The sequence below is a fragment of the Callospermophilus lateralis genome, chromosome 1 (assembly GCF_048772815.1).
Source record: "Callospermophilus lateralis isolate mCalLat2 chromosome 1, mCalLat2.hap1, whole genome shotgun sequence".
Lineage (NCBI taxonomy): Eukaryota > Metazoa > Chordata > Mammalia > Rodentia > Sciuridae > Callospermophilus > Callospermophilus lateralis.
In genome coordinates, this window is record NC_135305.1 from 87,871,238 (window position 1) to 87,888,474 (window position 17,237).

General features: G+C 38.7%; 1 protein-coding gene across 3 annotated transcripts in view; it reads right to left on the reverse strand.

Moving 5' to 3' along the window:
• Window positions 1-17,237, reverse strand: part of Pde1c (phosphodiesterase 1C) — a 511,610-nt gene that overhangs the window by 47,310 nt on the left and 447,063 nt on the right. For all 3 annotated transcript variants that reach the window (XM_076863774.2, XM_076863776.2, XM_076863775.2), the window contains 2 exons: window positions 12,753-12,980; window positions 6,785-6,862 (listed from right to left, as the gene is read on the reverse strand). In XM_076863774.2, coding sequence (XP_076719889.2) covers window positions 6,785-6,862; window positions 12,753-12,980 — 306 coding nt within the window. The remainder of the gene's footprint in view (window positions 1-6,784; window positions 6,863-12,752; window positions 12,981-17,237) is intronic.

Genomic DNA, 17,237 nt, shown 5'->3' on the forward strand with positions numbered 1-17,237 from the left:
CAACTCCAATGTAAAGGCTTGTGATTACATCCTTCTACTGCTTTTATTAAGAACTCAGTAAGTATAATAGAACAAAAGGTATCTAACAAACTCACTCCTTCCAACTTTATGTATGTATCTCAATCCAAATTAACTTTCTAGGAATCAGCTATTTAAAAAAAAATGGGAAAACATATTCATTTCTTCAGGTGACTCTTGTAAGCCCTGTAACAAGTCAGGGTCACAAGATAACAGCCTGGTGAAGGACCAAGTGACAGGCAAGTTCCTCTTCCTCTTGTGTTCACAATAAGCCTTCTGATCACAATTAGTTGCTCTAAGCAGACTCATAAGAATATTAGCTACACTGCCTCCTGCATTTTCCCTGTACTGAGATGTTGAGCAGGAGAATAAGAGCAGCTTAAGAAATGAGGCTGGGGTCAAGGCTCAGTGGTAGAGCGCTTGCCTAGCATGTGTGAGGCACTGGGTTTGGTTCTCAGCTATATATATATGCAACATATCCAAATTTTTGGCATGATGCTAATGTACTTATAGGGAAACTACAGCACTGCCTAGAATAGAAAAAGAAAAAAAAAATACTCATTGACCTTAACTTCCACCTTAAAAACTAAAAATGAATAAATAAATAAGGCAAACTATATCCATTAGCAAGCAGAAGAAGGAATATAATAAAAGATCACACCAGAAATCAATTAAATAGAAAAGAGAAAAACAACAGATAATGGTAATAATTAATAAAATATATTAACCTCTAGCCAGAAAAAGATTAAGAAAACACAAATTTTCATTTCAATAAATGTGTGTTCTCCTATTCTACCCCTTGGGTATATCAGAAATGCCAATTAGGTCAAGTTGATTGCTAGTGTTGTTTCAGTCTTTTCAACACTGATTTTATATCTACTGGTTCTATCACTTATGGAGATGACTATTAATGTGTGCAAATGATGGATTCAAATTTTTTCTGCAGTTCAATCCATGCATTTCAATGCAAAAATGTAAAATATCATTATATTATTATATTTTCTTGATAGATGGACAAATTTATTATTAGGAAATAAACTTCTTTAACTCTGAAACTTTCTTTTTTCTGTTCTTTGCCCTGAAATCTACTTTGTTAGATATTAATGTAGTCATTCAAATTTTCTTTTGGCTAGTGTTAGGATAATATATTAATTTCATTTTTTTAAATTTTGGGGCTATTTATGTTTTTTAATTTATATAAAGGCAGAATAAATTTGTCATGAGATTGTATGATCTGACAATCTCTGCTTTTTAATTGGGTTATTTAGGCCATTTATATTGATATGCTTGATTTTAAGCTGATGGTGTTCCTATTTATTTTTTTATTTCATTTTCTCTCTTTTTTTTTTTCCTTCTTACTCTTCTTTCCACCTGATTTTGGATTAATTATTATTTTTGGTCCCCTACTATCTCTTGTTAGTTAGTCAGCTATATCTTTTTTTTAAATTTTAGTGATTGACTTAAAGCTTATAGTATATGCTTTTAGTGTATCTCGATCTCTCTTCACATATTACACCATTTCGTGTATAGCATTAGAATCTATAATAGTATACTTTCATTGCTTTCCCTTTGTATTTTATGCTATTACAGTCAGACATTTTGTTTTTGTATATGTTATAAGGCCAACAATACATTAACTATTTTGTTTCAAGTAGCCAATTATCTTTAGGAACTTTAAATAATAATAAAGTATATATATTTGTCTTTTGCTATCTAAGGGAAACTGGTCCCAGGACCTGTCACAGATACCAAAATCTGTAGAAGGCCAAGTTCCTTATATACAATGTCATAGTATTTGAATATAACCTATTCAATCCTCCCGCATTCTTTTTAGATTATCTCTAGATAACTTAGACTACCTTGTACAGCATAAATGCTAGGTAAATAGTTATTATAGTGTATTGTTTAGGGAGTAATGATAAGAAAACCTTTGTATGATATGAAATTATCTTTAATGAAAACTATCTTTAGTTCACCTGAATTTCTAAAAACAATATTTTTGCTGGATACAGAATTCTTGGGTGATTTTTTTTTTTTCCTTTCAGGACTTTAAAGATGGTTCTCCCCTGTCGACTTGTTTTCTCTAACAAGAAATCTACTATCATCTTCACCTTTGTTCACATCTGCATATGTGGTATTTTCCTCCCTTTGGCTGTTTTTAAACATTTCTTTTCATCATTGTTAAGAGCAATTTGATTTTGATATGTTTGGTGTAACTTTTTCTTTGTGTTTCTTGTTCTTGGGCTTTATTGAGCTTCTTAGATTTATAGTTTTCATCCCGTAGCAAAATTTTGTCCATTGAGTCTTCAAATAGTTTCCTTTCTTCCCCACTCTTTCTTCTTCTTTGGAGATTACAAAGAATCTGTTATTTATAATAATTTATATTGTATTCTTTATTCTGTTTTTATTCTTTTTATGCTTTATTTCTATGTCTAATTTTTATACTACTTTTTTTTCCCTCAATGTGTAGTCCCATTGCCTTTACTATTAATCCCACCCAATGTTTTCCTATTAACATCATCCAGTGTATTTTTCATATCAGACCTACAGTTTTCATATCTGGAAGTTTGATTTTTGACCTTTATAAATGTATGCATGTCTCTACTTAAGTTCTGAACATATGTACTAAAGTTGTAAGAGCTGCTTTAATTTCCTAGTCTGATAATTCTAACATTTACTTTAGCTCTGAGTTGGTTTCAACTAGTTGGGTGTTTGCTTGTTAGTTTCTTCCTCATTATCAGCAGTGTTTTCTTGTTGCTTTGAGTGCCCAGGGATTTTATTATTATTATTGGATACAGACATTGTGAATTTTAATTTTTGGGGTGCTAGATACACACACACACACACACACACACACACACACACACACACACACACGCCTCCTTGAGCTGTATTCTGGGATGTAATCAAGTTACCTGGAAACATTTTGATCCTTTTGTCTTGCTTTTTAAGATTTGTTAGGCAGGACTGAGCAGCACTTAGCCTACAGCTAATTATTGCCCCCTACAAACTCATGACAATTGTGAGTACCTAATTTCCTTTAAATGATGAGAGGTTCAATTCTAGTTGGTGGGAACAGGCACATTCCCTGCCCCATGTGAACATCAGGACCATTACCTCTAATCCTCTTGGCTGGTTCTTCCTAGGCCTCAGGTAGTTTCCTCGTTGCATGGGTTGATCAGAATTCTGAAGAATGCTTTCCAGATCTCTGGAGTTTTCTAGTTCTCTTCTTTTATATTTTATTTTGTCAACCCTAACCAGGTTGGAACTCAGGGTTGGAATGCCCAAGCTGGTTTCCCTGAACTCTTACTCAAATTCTCAACTCAGAGAGTCAGCCAGGTCTGCCCATGTCCCTCCTTTCCACTGTTGTCTAAGAATCCTCTCATGGAAGTATCTGGGGCCATCATAGGGTTCGCCTCATTCATCTCCTTTCTCTCCAAAATCACTCTTCTTCTTTTTCTGACCTCTGGTATCTTGAAAACCATTCTTTTACAAACATTCTCCAGTGGTGGTCAGCCTCTCTTTTCCTGTCTCTCTTGATTCAGGTGAGAAGATGAATCCAGTTCTGGTTATTCCTCTTTGTCAGAGGCAGATATTTGTGGATTTTCTTTTGTCCACTTTTTCCACTTTCCCCAGCTTACTTTTAAATTTCATGAACTGATGTTAAACATTCCAATTCCCAGAAGGTTCAGTGAAGGAGAAACTCTAGCTGGACTCACTCGCTGGGATTTGGCTAATAACAGTGCAGGACCTATTTATAACCCATCTTCTGAGAGACTCAAAAGGTGGGTATCTCATCTCTCTCTGTTACATGGTCAAGTACAATAAAGGGTAAGTTTGTATTTTTGAACAACTATAATAAATCATGTTGGGTCAAGAGGCAATGCTCTTACAACCATGACCAGAAATGCCCTGAAAAGAGTTAATTTGTGTGGTGCCCTGCAAGTCTCCCAATAATGATGGAAAATTTTAGACACTAAGAGAAATTTGGCTCAGAAACCTAGATCTTTTTATGTTAATACATTTCTTTCTGGAGGTAAGTAAGGTATTTTCAGAGGACATCCATTCTTTGAAGTCAGTTAGAAAATTATTGCTGCAGGGTACTAAAGAGAACCTTTGTAGCCTGGCAGAGATAATGTGCCATTGCAGTGTGTTCATTATGCGGGGATGTAATTTACTGTTTCAGAACACACTACCTCCCCACCATGTGCAGGCTCAGGGTCATGAGAGTTTGGGAAAAACCAATTTCTCTCTGAATGTTTACAATGCTACAACCACGAACCATAGTGGGTTAATCACAGTGGGTATGAATTGTACCTGGATACTCCCCTCTCAAAAACTACAGAGAGCTACTCGTCAATGATTCTCAGAGTTGGAATGGGAATAGGATCATTGAAAAGTTAAATGAACTCTACCTGGTCACCAAACATAATAATAGCCACTAGAAAGAACAAAATGTTATTTCTATATGGAATTTTAAGTCAATATATCTACTGATCTATATATTCCTTTAAAAAAAAAAAAACAAAAAACTTCTGTAGCAAAGAGCTTTAGTGACTAAAAAGGAAAGGGTAGGTGAGAGTCATTCTTTTGCACTTCATTCCACCAAGAATTAGCTTTAGTCCTAGTAAAGGTTTTGGACTAAACCATTGTAAGTCACTGAAGTTCAATGTTCTGCCTCTTGGGTAGGTGCCAAAGTAGTGAGGATGACAGATGTCAGGTAGGTTCAATAGTGTCATTAGAATACAAAGTTGTTCCTGTCTATGTTTGCATATAAATGTGCTCGTGTATGGACACAGCAGGCTCCTCTTGAGGCTGGTGAAGGGTGGGATTATAGAGGAAAAACGGGATAGATGTTAGAGCTTGTCTTTTCTTTATTTACTAGAGCCGGTTCACACTCCCATAAGATCAAGAATCCTGCTCATTAAACAATCAAATTTTACACTTATTTATGCAACAGAATATAGAATCTATTTCATCACCTTCCTCCCCCTAAAATTTTTCAGTCTTCTAAATAGTTGGAAATCATTCAGTTAAAAGGGGACCAGATAACATAATAGGGCTTTATGAACGTAATAGAACTTAAATCACAAGGCCCACATGAAGTTATAGCAGCTATTTATAGTATAATAAAAATCATAAGATGGAAGATTCCATATTAAAAATTTTGGACTTGATTTATTCTGGGCTTTTGTGCTATAGGAATTCAGATCAGGGAGCAATGGGCCAAGTGTGGATGGGGAAGATGCCCAGGTGCTAGGTTTAGGTAACCCCATTCTCCTCGGTACCTTTCCTGGATTGGGTTGCCTTGACGTGGGTCCGATGATGCCTGGCAAAGAGTCCCTGGTATTTGAACAACCTTTCCCATAAAAGTCTGATTGAGATATTACCATTTTGAATTCTATTTTATCTCTGTTTAATTCACTTCTTATTCACAATTATTCAAAGAGATATGTTCATTAAGTGGTTTCTATCTACATAAGCAAGTTGGTTAAAAATGACAGATGCGAGTTCCCTAGGTATTGTGTGATAAGACACTTGGAGTTACTTCTTTCATCTTAAAAGGAAAGGTTTGAAAATGGATTTCATGCAAGCATGTTGTTATGGCATAAGGCTAAAAGCTAAAGGAGCTGTTTCATTTTTAATAGATGTGTGAACGCTCGTGTTTAAATTTCTTCTTATTCCTGAACCTGAATACCCAACACTTGTTCTTATTCACAGAATACCTTAGCATCAAATACAATGTCTCCTGGGAAGTTTCAACAAGGGTATGGGACTCTTAACAAAAACCATGCCCAGGAAATTTTCATTTTTAGTTAAATATCATGTCAATGCCTAAAGGGATGCTCAGGAATGAACATGTATGTCAAACAAAACAATAATGTGTATGTAAAAAGTAAGGGTAGGTTTCTCAATCCAATAGTTCCAAGTGTGGCGGGTAATTTAATTTGAACTTTCAGGATTTAGAAAGAGTGGAATGTTGTTTATAAAAAATACAAACAATGCTCATGAAGCACCTCACTGTGGTGGTTTATGCTGCATTTTGTGTTGTCACTGCCTTTAGGACTTGTTCTTCAGTAAGAACAAGTTGTGTTCTATAACTATACATGTTGCTTTGCAACATTGTGCTGATCCAATTCCTGTTTATTTTTACCAAAAGTAATAATTTACTCAAGGGAAAAATTGTGCAAACTAAAAACACAGAACATGTCCTATTTATGTTGCCCAATTCATGATCAGAAACTCATAAATACATTAGCAGAATGTCTTATTCCATTGCATTGCAGTCAGCAAGTCCAAAATGAAATTTGGGATTTTGATGAAGTTTAGGATTCAAATATGACCAGTGGGAAAACTGATTTCATGCATGCAAGTAAAGGCAGCATGGCGATATGGGGTGCAGCTGCCAGCTGAAGGGGCTCTCTCCTTTTTAATAGATGCTTGAAGAATTATGTTCAAATTTCAAAACCACTCCCTGGAAACTTTCACTTTTAGCTTGATATCATGTCCATGCATAAAGAAATAATTAGGAATGAGCCCATATGACAACCAAAACAATGAAGTATTTTAGAGAAGAAGAGACACAGCAATAATTAGTAAATTATTGAAAATGAGATACCACTATTATTAAATGTAGTGGAGTGGGGTTTTTTTTTAGGGTGTAAAACTATATTAACCATCTCTATTTCAGTCAGGTATGATTCTAACAAGTTTTCAGTAATTGCACATTTTATGGAAAAAAGTGTAATGGGAAAGATACTCTTACCATCTGTTTTCTTTGAATCATTTCCGATGTTGGAGTGATCCTTCTTGTCTGTCTTATTTTTACCATCTTTCAAGTCACCTGAAAGCAATAAACGTGACAAACAGTATATGTATACAGCTGAGGGGGAAGTTATGAATATCTCTAAACCTGCCAAAGTAAAAAAAAAAGTGTGGCATAATTTTATAGTCACAAGGGAGTACATGTCTCAGTGTAAACATCTTCCATCACCACGTGTTAGATTCTGGTAATTGGATTATGATAGGAAATCAAGATTGAAAGTTCCTATCAAACAAGGTTGTAATTAAGTCCACAGTGTTTATCTTCCAAGAAAGGTGGTTCAGAATTATGGTTAGACAGTGGAGTGAGGAAAAGTCTGGGTCAAGTGTAAATTCTACCAATTAATAGCTATTTAACATCTCTGTGCTTCAGTTTTCTTATCTGCAAAATGGGTACATAATGCATATCTACTGGCATTTAAAATGTGTAAGTACTGAATATGATACTGCTCAATGACAGCTGTTATTATTATTCTAAAACAGAGCAATAAATAGTATTCTAATTAACAAGCTTGTCAGAGTATAATTTATAAGTATAATTTATAAAGTTTTAAAAATTTCACTCTTAAATGTAGAATGAACATGTGTGAAAAATACACTGAACTCATGTATGAGGGAGATGGTAAGGATGGTTCTAAGAGCATTTAAGGAAATAGGCATTTTAGAGACATGTTAAAATAAGATTACTAAGAGGCAGAAATGTTTATACCCCACAAGGCAATAAAGCTGTAGCCTTTTTGGTTATCTTCTCTATCAGTCAAAATTTTCCAAATTAGCATATAACTCCACAGTTATAAGAGTTAATTAGTAAATAACAAAATAAGACACAGCCATATTCTCCAAGAGCAGGGGTCAGCAGATATTGCCTATGGGCCAATCAGGCATGCCACCTGTTGGGGTCAATAAAGTTTTATTGGCATGCACTCATACACATTCACTTACATACAGTCTGTGACTGCTTTCATGTGGCAAAAATAGAAACAACCAAAAATATTTTCTGTCTAGCCCTTTAAATAAAAAGTGTACTAATCCCTGTCTAGGGTAATTTAATGATCCTTTGGCAGGTCTGTTCAATCATAGGCCAGTGTCATTCCAAAAGATCATGGATACCTTCCCCTAGCTTTATTTTAAAGTTTTGGCATATTTATTTTTAATCAATTTTACTAATAGAAGCTTTCTTTTTAGCCCTGCATACATTTAAGAATACATTACAACTCAAATGTTGTGCACCTACTGAAGCAAAAAGATCCTAATACTAACTAAAGTGAGGATAGTATCCAAGCCTCCAAGATGTGTATGTAAGGAAAAGGATTTATCTTTTTGTTTTTTAGTTTTGTGCCAGGAAGTGTGCTAAATGCTTTGTACGCATCATTTCATTTAATTCTTACAGCAACCTCATTATGAAGGAACTGCTATTGGAAGTAGATAAACTCATCAAAGATTCACTCATTAAATGGTCAATTTGCTAAATTACCAACTCACCAAATGATTGAGGATGTTTTACAAGTTTGAATTTTTCCTGACATCATTGCAGCCACCTGGGCAAACTCTAGCCAGTCCATCTGCATCTTGTATAACCCACTGTCCCAGCATGCATTTCAGACACTCCCCTGGCCTGGCCTCTGATCCCAACCTTATATCCACATCTCCCTCTGGTGGCAAAACTATTCCAGTCAGCTACTACGGATCTGTTTAAGCCACTTGTCTGACAGGTTTTTTTTTGTTTTTGTTTTAACAAATGGTCAAAAGATCTTTCTACAAAGTACTCTCACTTAAGTAACTTGTAAGGAATTGACCTGAAACACATATGACATATATTATGGCCCAGGAATCTAAGGTGCACATGTTACACCACAGGCCACGAGGATGGGTCTGACTCTAGAGACCAAGTTTTCAACTATTGTAGTTACAGCTTCCCTTCAAAGCTCAATTTTTTGATTTCAGGTTTCCATTTCTAAATGCCTTTGGATCTACAAAGAAATGATTACCTAAGGCTAATGCAGGGCTATTTTTGGCTGTGATGCAGTCTATGAAGTTTGTACTTCTAATTGGACAAATCCTAAGCTAAATTAGATGTTCATAAACTCCCTCAGGTTTTTCCTCATTCTTAATTCAGAGAAGAAGGGATGTCCACCTTGCCCTGGGCCCAAACAGGACAGGTTTAAGCAAAGACATGATTATTTCCTTGTCCAAAGAGAAGGGTCTGTTTAGAAGTCCCATGAAACAATCCCCACAACAGCCTTTCCCTCTTTTAGGACACCAGAAATGGACTCAAGGATCTCAAGCCGTGTAGCCAAATTAGTGTCAGGCAGAAAAATAACCCTTCTTCCCGAAGTGAGCTTTCACACCCCACACGCACTCTATTTTAGGTCTTCCAGCTTGTTCTGAACTGGGGTTTGACCCACAGCTGCAGCAAGACCAAGATGTCTTCCTAAAGTCAGCAGAAATGGTTCGATTTGCTGGATGCCAGCCAGCAGCCCATGCAGCCTGTATACTCAGCCAGGGTCTGGAAGGCTGAAGGTGGAAGTTGCCTTGATCCAGAGCTCAAAGGAACCTGTAATTGGCAAGAGGAGAGCAAACCCCCAGAACTTCTCTAACCAATATCCTTCAGCCCTCACCTGGAAAATGCCTTGGGCAACCCACAAGGAGGGGTGCCTAGGAAAAGACCCATGCTTATTTGATGACGTTCCCTGAACAGAACCCATTAGGCAATTTCCCATGGGTTGGGCATAGAGTAATGGCTGATGTGAGCTGTTACTCAATACAGGGGCAAACAGAAGAGCCTTTCTGGGCAGTTATAAATCATTTTAATTAGGCTGCTGTAACAAAGTCCCCAATCACCATTAGCCTTTCTTATTATTGCTCTGAATTGATTTCTTTTCCCACCTCTGATTTCATACTTAATTTTTAAGGGAAATGGTAGGCTAGTGCTTTGGAAAATAAACACAGCTGTGGAATCAGGCCAGCCTTATTAGAGAGGCAGGCTCCTGTGTCTTTCAGGATCCCTACACCCTTGACATCTTCAAAATAAATTCCTGTCCCCTCTGCCCTCTCTGAGTCTTTGTAGGATTTATGACCATTTTTTGTGTGTGTCTGGCTTGTTAGTGTTTATTGGTTTCTCTTACTGACTAAGCCAAGGGTTAGCAAACCAGGACCCAGGGGCCAAAGCTGGTTTTATTATCATCCACAAACTAAGAATGGCTTTTATATTTTTTTAAAGGACTGGGAAACAAAAAGATGGATATTTTGTGATGTGAACATCAGATGGATTCAAATTTTAATTTCCATAAATAAAGTTTTATTGGAATACAGCCTCAATCATTTGCTTTGGTATCATCGTGAGTGTCTTTCACGCTAAATGGCAGTGTTGAGTAACTGCAACAGAAACCATATAGCCCCAAAGCTGCAAATGTTTACTATATGGTCCTCTACAGAAAAAGGGTGCTAATCCCTGAAACAAAAAGATACCAAGTATGTATAGACTGCAGGCACAACTCCTATTTCTCCTATTCCCCACTTTCTCTGCCATCACCAAATCTGCAAATGATAAGGGTGTGCTAGTTACATAATAGACAATAAAGACACCCATGAAACTGAGTTTCGCCTGGGATCTCTACTGAAAGGTAACTTGACCTTAGGCAAGTGATTTAATCTTAATTTTTCCAACTGTGAGATGGGAATAAGTATCTTGACAAAATTGTTGGGATTTTTAAATGCTTTAATCTTATGTTAAAAAATCTCAAGATACAGCATCTGGCACATTAGGTATTCAATAAATGGCAATACTCTTATGATTACTGGTTTTATTCAAGACATGTTTAGCCAGAAGAAAAAAGGAGGGAAGAAATGCATTTTTCCTCTTCTGTGGCCCCTCCTTTGGAGGAGTGATTTAGCTGGGAGGAGGAGCCAAGTTACGCAGTGCTCACCTCGGCCACCCACTTCCCTTCCATGTGTTTTCCACAAGATGCACACATTTTCAGTCCCTGCTGGGGGGTGGAGGCAGTGAGCCCCAAACATGCCTGGTTCTCCCAGTGTCGAGTTGTAAAGCTCAGCTCAAGTCAGACGCAGGAAGAAGCCCAGGTGTTCAGTAGAACAAGTCCATGTTCCCAGGCCAGCTCCAGTTGCCATGGAACTGACACCTTCATCGTTGACTTTCTGATTTTCCTATCTATTTCTTTGTTGATTCAAATCTCAGGAGGGGAAGAGAGGGATGGTTTGTATCACCCTCTAAAACTTCAACAGGAGAATCATAAATTCTTATTAACAATTTTTTTTTTGGATGATGATGCATTTCAATACAAAACATACTAAAATGTCTCCAGAACCAGGCTGCTAGGGACTGGACTAGCTGGAACAATGGCCTTCCCTGTCACTTAAGAGTGGCCATGAAGATTAGCTGAAGGAACTAATGCAAACTTCTTGGAGTGTGATATGAGCTATTATCATCATTATATGTTTTAAAATACTCTTTTATGATTATACATAAAACATGATATGTATACTACTATTTTTAAAAGTTGGAGACTGTCGTGTAAGTACTTTGCACTATTTCTCATTTCCTCAGGTCCTGTAGCATAATAGCTCTAGCTAGAGGAAATTGCCTGGTCCTACCGGGCAGATAAGAAAAAGAATATGGAAAGAGAGAACTTAAAACAGCACCTGGCATAAATCAATAGATGCTATTGGTTGTCATTTTCTTTGTAGTTTTTGGTACCATGATTATTATTAAGGCTCATAAGAGAACCATGCTGTATGTACATTGAACAGAGACAATGAAAGATTGAATAACCTGGCCAAGGCCACCAAGAAGATGTAACTTGGATCCAGGTCTGTTGGACTGCAAAGCTACCTTGCTACCCAGCTACAACCTGGCACTTGCAAGCTACAGACTCTGAACTTTGTGCCCTTCCCAAAACAAAGGGATCAAGTCCGTGCCCTCACAGGGCACTCATCAAGTCCTCTGTGTCTGGAAACCTCTTTTTCCCTATTTTATCAGCAAACTTTAGCTCTTAACACCTAGCTAAGGCCCCATCTCCTCTTGAAGCCTTCTCTGCCTTCACTCTATCTCATACCTCCCTGTCCCAACAAAGCTAATATTTTTCTTTGCAGGGTGGTTTTTGGGGGGCATTTTATCTGCCACACCTTGGCTGTTATTTGTCTGCATTTCACTAGAATTATTTGTGAGGCTGTCTATATCCCCTATGACATCATAGATTTCCCAGGGCTTCTTCATTCTAAATCCCCCATGCCTAGTAAAGCACTTGACACATAGTTGTTAACGAATTAATATTTGTTGTATCAGATATAAGACATCATCAATTAGCTGCACATGATGGTGGCCAGCTCGTACCAGCTTACCTGGAACATTTTTCTGTTGTTTATTTCTGTTGTTTGTTTCTGTTGTTTATTTTTTATGTTTGTTCTTATTAGTTATCATGACAGTAGAATGTATTTTGATATTTATGGAGTACAACTTCCCATTCTTTTGGTTGCACATGATATAGAATTATACTGGTCATGTGTTCATATATGCACATAGGAAAGTAATGGCTTGGACCATTTTTTATTTTGAAACTGAAAGTCTTGCTGAGCACAGTGGCACATGCCTGTAATCCCAGCAGCTCGGGAAGCTGAGGCAGGAGGATCATAAAGTTCAAAGCCAGCCTCAGCAAAAGTGAGGCGCTAAGCCAGAGAGATGCAAAGCTTCCTAGAGAGAAGGCGCAGGGGAGCTAGTGGCTGATTCTGATGGGACCCTGCTGACATCCCCAGCCAGGGGAGGTGGGATCAGCAGGAGCCGATGGTCAGGGAGGCCCTGGGCAGGAACTGCCGACATGGGGAAGGGTTAGGCCAGCTCCCACTCATCACACCGTGAACACCCCAGAGAGCCACTGTCCAGCCGGCAGTCTACTCACCATTCTGCTGCTTTTCTCCTGACTTCTCTGCTTTGGGATTCTTCCCACGAGGCTCATCGCTTTTGTTTGTGCGAGTTCCGTTGACGTGACTCTTGGTGTCTCCAGATGCCTTTTTCTCAGTCTTGCTGGATGTGCCTTCTTGGGCCTGGCTTTTGGCTTCCATTTCCTTTTGCTTTTCCTCTGCAGCCAGGCGGGCCTTCTCCTCGGCCTCCTTCTTGGCCTTCTCCTCTGATCCGCAGCAAGTCAGGCAAGGAGAAGGAAGGGGGGAAAGAAGTCACACCTTTAGGAGAACGGCCTCTTTCAAAAACAGTAGTGACAGTGATCTGTCGTGGGAATTAATACACTCCAATTACCTAAGGTGTCTAGTGCATGTTCTGAGGGTATTTTTAGTTAACCCAAGCCATATTGGCATATGTATTTAGGAAGACAATAAAACAGCCTCATCATCATGTCATTTCTGAAAACAGTGAGTCAGAGGAGAGGGCAGGGAGGAAATCATTAGGATGACAATGATTAATGAACCAGTATTGTATCGGACATTATTATTACTAATAATAACATTTATTGAGTATGTTCTCTAGGCTAGGTATTATGTAAAGTGCTTTTTGATTCAAGGGTTCTTTTCATTCATTTTTTTTTTGGGGGGGGGGGTGGTACCAGAGATTGAATTCTGGGGCACTCAACCACTGAGCCGCATCCCAAGCCCTATTTTGTATTTTATTTAGAGACAGAGTTGAAGTTGCTTAGTGCCTCACTTTTGCTGAGGCTGGCTTTGAACTCACAAGCCTCCTGCCTCAGCCTCCTGAGCTGCTGGGATGACGGAAGTGTGTCACTGCACCTGGCTCTTTTCATTCTTAAAACAACTTTTCAGCAGCTACTATTATTATGACCCTATTTTATAGATACGGAAATTAAGCCTCAGAGAGAAGATAAAAGTTTCCTCCAGCCACAGGGAAAAGAAAAAGAACAGCATTTTAGGTAGGTTTGCTTAGGACCTAGACATACGTGATTAATTGCAAAACAAAAAGGGCAAATAACCAACAACAGAGCAATACATATTCAGGTTACTGTTTGTTAATTAATAAATAAGAAGAGGACAGTTGTGCCCAAACAAACATGGTCCTCAACTGTCCTCAGGATGAGAGGTGGCTGTTAGGTTGGCCAGGTACTGAGGCTGTGTCCTCCCCTTTAATGAAAGTGCGTCAGCATTATTTCACATTCAGCTGATTATGAAAGGGCTTGGCTCTGTGCTTAATGTAAAGTACAGCATCACTGCATAGGTCAAATATTTATGAAAAGGTTGGTTTTTTCACTCAATGAATATTTATTGAGCAGCTACAGTGTCAAGCACTCTTTTAGGTATTGGGAATACCTAAAATCGCAAGCAAGATGGAATCATGGAAAAGCTCATTTTTAAACAAATGACTGAAATAATTTCAAATGGTATAAAGCGCTTTGCAAACAAAAACAAAAACAAAAAAAGCAGAGTGAAGTAATGAAATACCATCAGCTTTAGGAATGTTCAAAGGACACTGAGTTGGCTACTATGGCCAAAGCAGATTTGGCAAATGGTCACTAAGAGATGATGTGGTCAAATGGCCAAGGACAGGCAGGGTTCAGAACATGCAGGGGCTGGGAGGCATCCAGAGGAGCTCTGTGGAAGAGAACAAGATTCATGGAAAGTTCCCAGCAGGGCCCAATCCTCCTTGAGGCCTAGAGACTCGCTCTCTATATGTTCAGCTCACTCAGAAGGCCTTCTAGACAGCCATCAACCTCCACTGTGAAAAGCATGTCTATATTTTTCTCTAGATGTCTTAAAAATGCCCACATCTCATTATCAGGAGTCATCTTTTTTTTTTCCCCCTGTGTTAGTCCTGGTCTTAAGAAAAAGCTGGACTTCATAGATGGTATGTTTTTTAATCAAGCAAACACAAGAGTGGTTATGCATCTGATCATGTTTCCCTTTGTTTCAGCTGCTAAAGTGCTCAAAGTTCAAATTTCACTTTTCCTGCCTGTCTATTTGCTCACCTCAAATGTTCTCCTTAACATATTAGGGCATTTTCATCCATTATTTTATTGCTCTATCAACCCATCTATCCATTCACCAACCCACCCATCCATCTATCCACTCATCTGTCCAAACCAAAGGCCTGGCCTCACCCCAGAAAAATCAGATTCTGAAGAGACAGGGACCAAAATAGGATATGTGAAATGTTTTTTAGGTGATTCTAACAAGCAGTAAGGGTGGAGAAAGACTGATTCAAAGTTTAAGAGTTTGCCATTCAGCATGTCATGACTCTCTACTTCCCAACATGATTCTTTACAGCTTACATTGAAAGGAGAAGGAAATACTTCTTTATAAATAACAAAATGATGTGCCTACCTATCATGTCTTCTGACTTCTATAGAAAGGTATAACGTAAAAGTGAAAGAACGCCCACGTGGATGGCAAGACGGTATTCCCAGTGGACTGCAGGGCCACAGAAGATCCCTAGAATGCTCACTCATCCTTCTTTAATGCTCTAAGGATAGGGGTTTGCTGGGAGCCATCAGCCAAGTAGGTATGACAATTTCCTTGCCAGCTACTCCCATGCTGTCTAGTGGAAGGACTCTTGTAAGGTAACCTTGCTCAAGGACCAGGGCGGATCCGTGTTTAGGGTGTTCCCCCTTTAGAATAGGGCGGTTTAGCATAATAGGAGATTAGGGTGTTCCCCCTTTAGAATAGGGCGGTTTAGCATAATAGGAGATTAGGGTGTTCCCCCTTTAGAATAGGCGTATCCTGCTGCTGAGTTCCTCTTGAGTTCTTAGGGTCAGACAGTATATTTGGGAGACAGAAGCCCAGGAGTAGTGGATTTGGGCAGAGAACGTGGATTCCCCCAGAACGTGTTTGTAGATGGCCCGTGTGAGTTCGGGAATAAAGAATTGCTGTTTGAATCTACAAGCTGTGTGGAGACTCGTGATTTGTGCCCAGCCAGAGACTGCGGCAGGGGTTAAATGTCACCTCCAATCACTGCTTGGCACAGCACCTGGCACACAGCACATATTAATGAAGGACTGTTGACTCAGTGAAATGTACCCCAGGGGTGTGACGGACACTCTCTACCAATGTACCTTCCTTGTACGTTTTCCGTCTTCAGCTATCTAGACGGGTACACAATACAGAAAATATGCCTATTCTGAAAGAGTCATGTGACGAACATTAGCTTCCTTTAAGGGCTAATGTGAGTAAAGCGATGACTGTTCTGACTACACAGGGAGTGTAGTCAGTGAAACTGAGGCAAGGAGGAGGAGAATTCATGTATACTCAGCCTTCAGTATCAGGGAAAACAATTTATATCTCTTCCAACAGTATCCCTACTGCTGACAAGCTGTCAGCATTTAAAATATCCCTAAGTTGAACATAATTTTGATGAAAAGTGAAGGTGTTAAATTCTGATTTGCTACCAAAGACCATAAAATATTATATGAGCAAGAAAAATTCATTTGACAACTGAGTCAGACCAATTTTCCACAGGAATCTAACAAAGTTTTGTTTAAAAACTGAGAGGAGACATATTTCAGAAGCAAATCTGCTTCTGCTCAAGTGCGGCTGGCATCGGGCAATCAATGTTTAAATTCATGAATTTAAATGCATTCTTTTGGCATCATGATCAAATTAGATATGAGCCTTCCCCCTGTGTGGTTCCTTTCTCTGCAGTGATCACTTTCCAGAGGGTGGCTCTGCTCATGTCTGTAATAGCTGATACAAGTGCCATCGGCCCATAGGGTACCCTAAAAGATAAGACTCAAAACAAATAGCAAAAACAAGCAAACACACAGACAGAAAACAACGCAGCAACAGGAGGCAGGCTCTCCACCGCAATCAGATTCCTTCATGTTTCCAAGGTGAAATTACTAGTACAGATAAATAAGAAAAAAAAAAGGTGGCCACACTGATGATTGGTTGGCACTGTTAATTGGTTCATACCAACAGGTTCCAATGATGTCATGGATACAAAGGACGAATTTTCAAGTCTGAGGTTTAGCATCCTTGGCACCTCTAGGCCTCTAGGCTAGCAGAATTCAAATTTCATTTTCTAATTGCTTTCCATTTCAAACTATGTGTCACGATGTGACTCACTATGAAGATGGACAATGGCAAGCAGCTCAATAGTTAGGGTGGAACAGAGCCCTCAAGATCCAGAAATTACATTCCTCCTAACAGACAGCTGATTCTGCCCCACACTGAACATCTGTAGAGACTCAAAGAAATACACTTGATTTCTTTATTATTTACATTCCTGAACAATAATACTATGGGCTCTGTAGTTAATGATGCATTGGGATAGTTACTCCTTGATATAGTTTTCTGAATCTGTACTTAAACTACCACAAACAAAGAGAAAGAAAAAAGAAATAGGAACAGGGGACAGACAGACAGACTGGGGGGGGGGACTGGGAGGTGGCACAGGGAAAGCAACCAAAATACTACGTGATCTTTCCCTT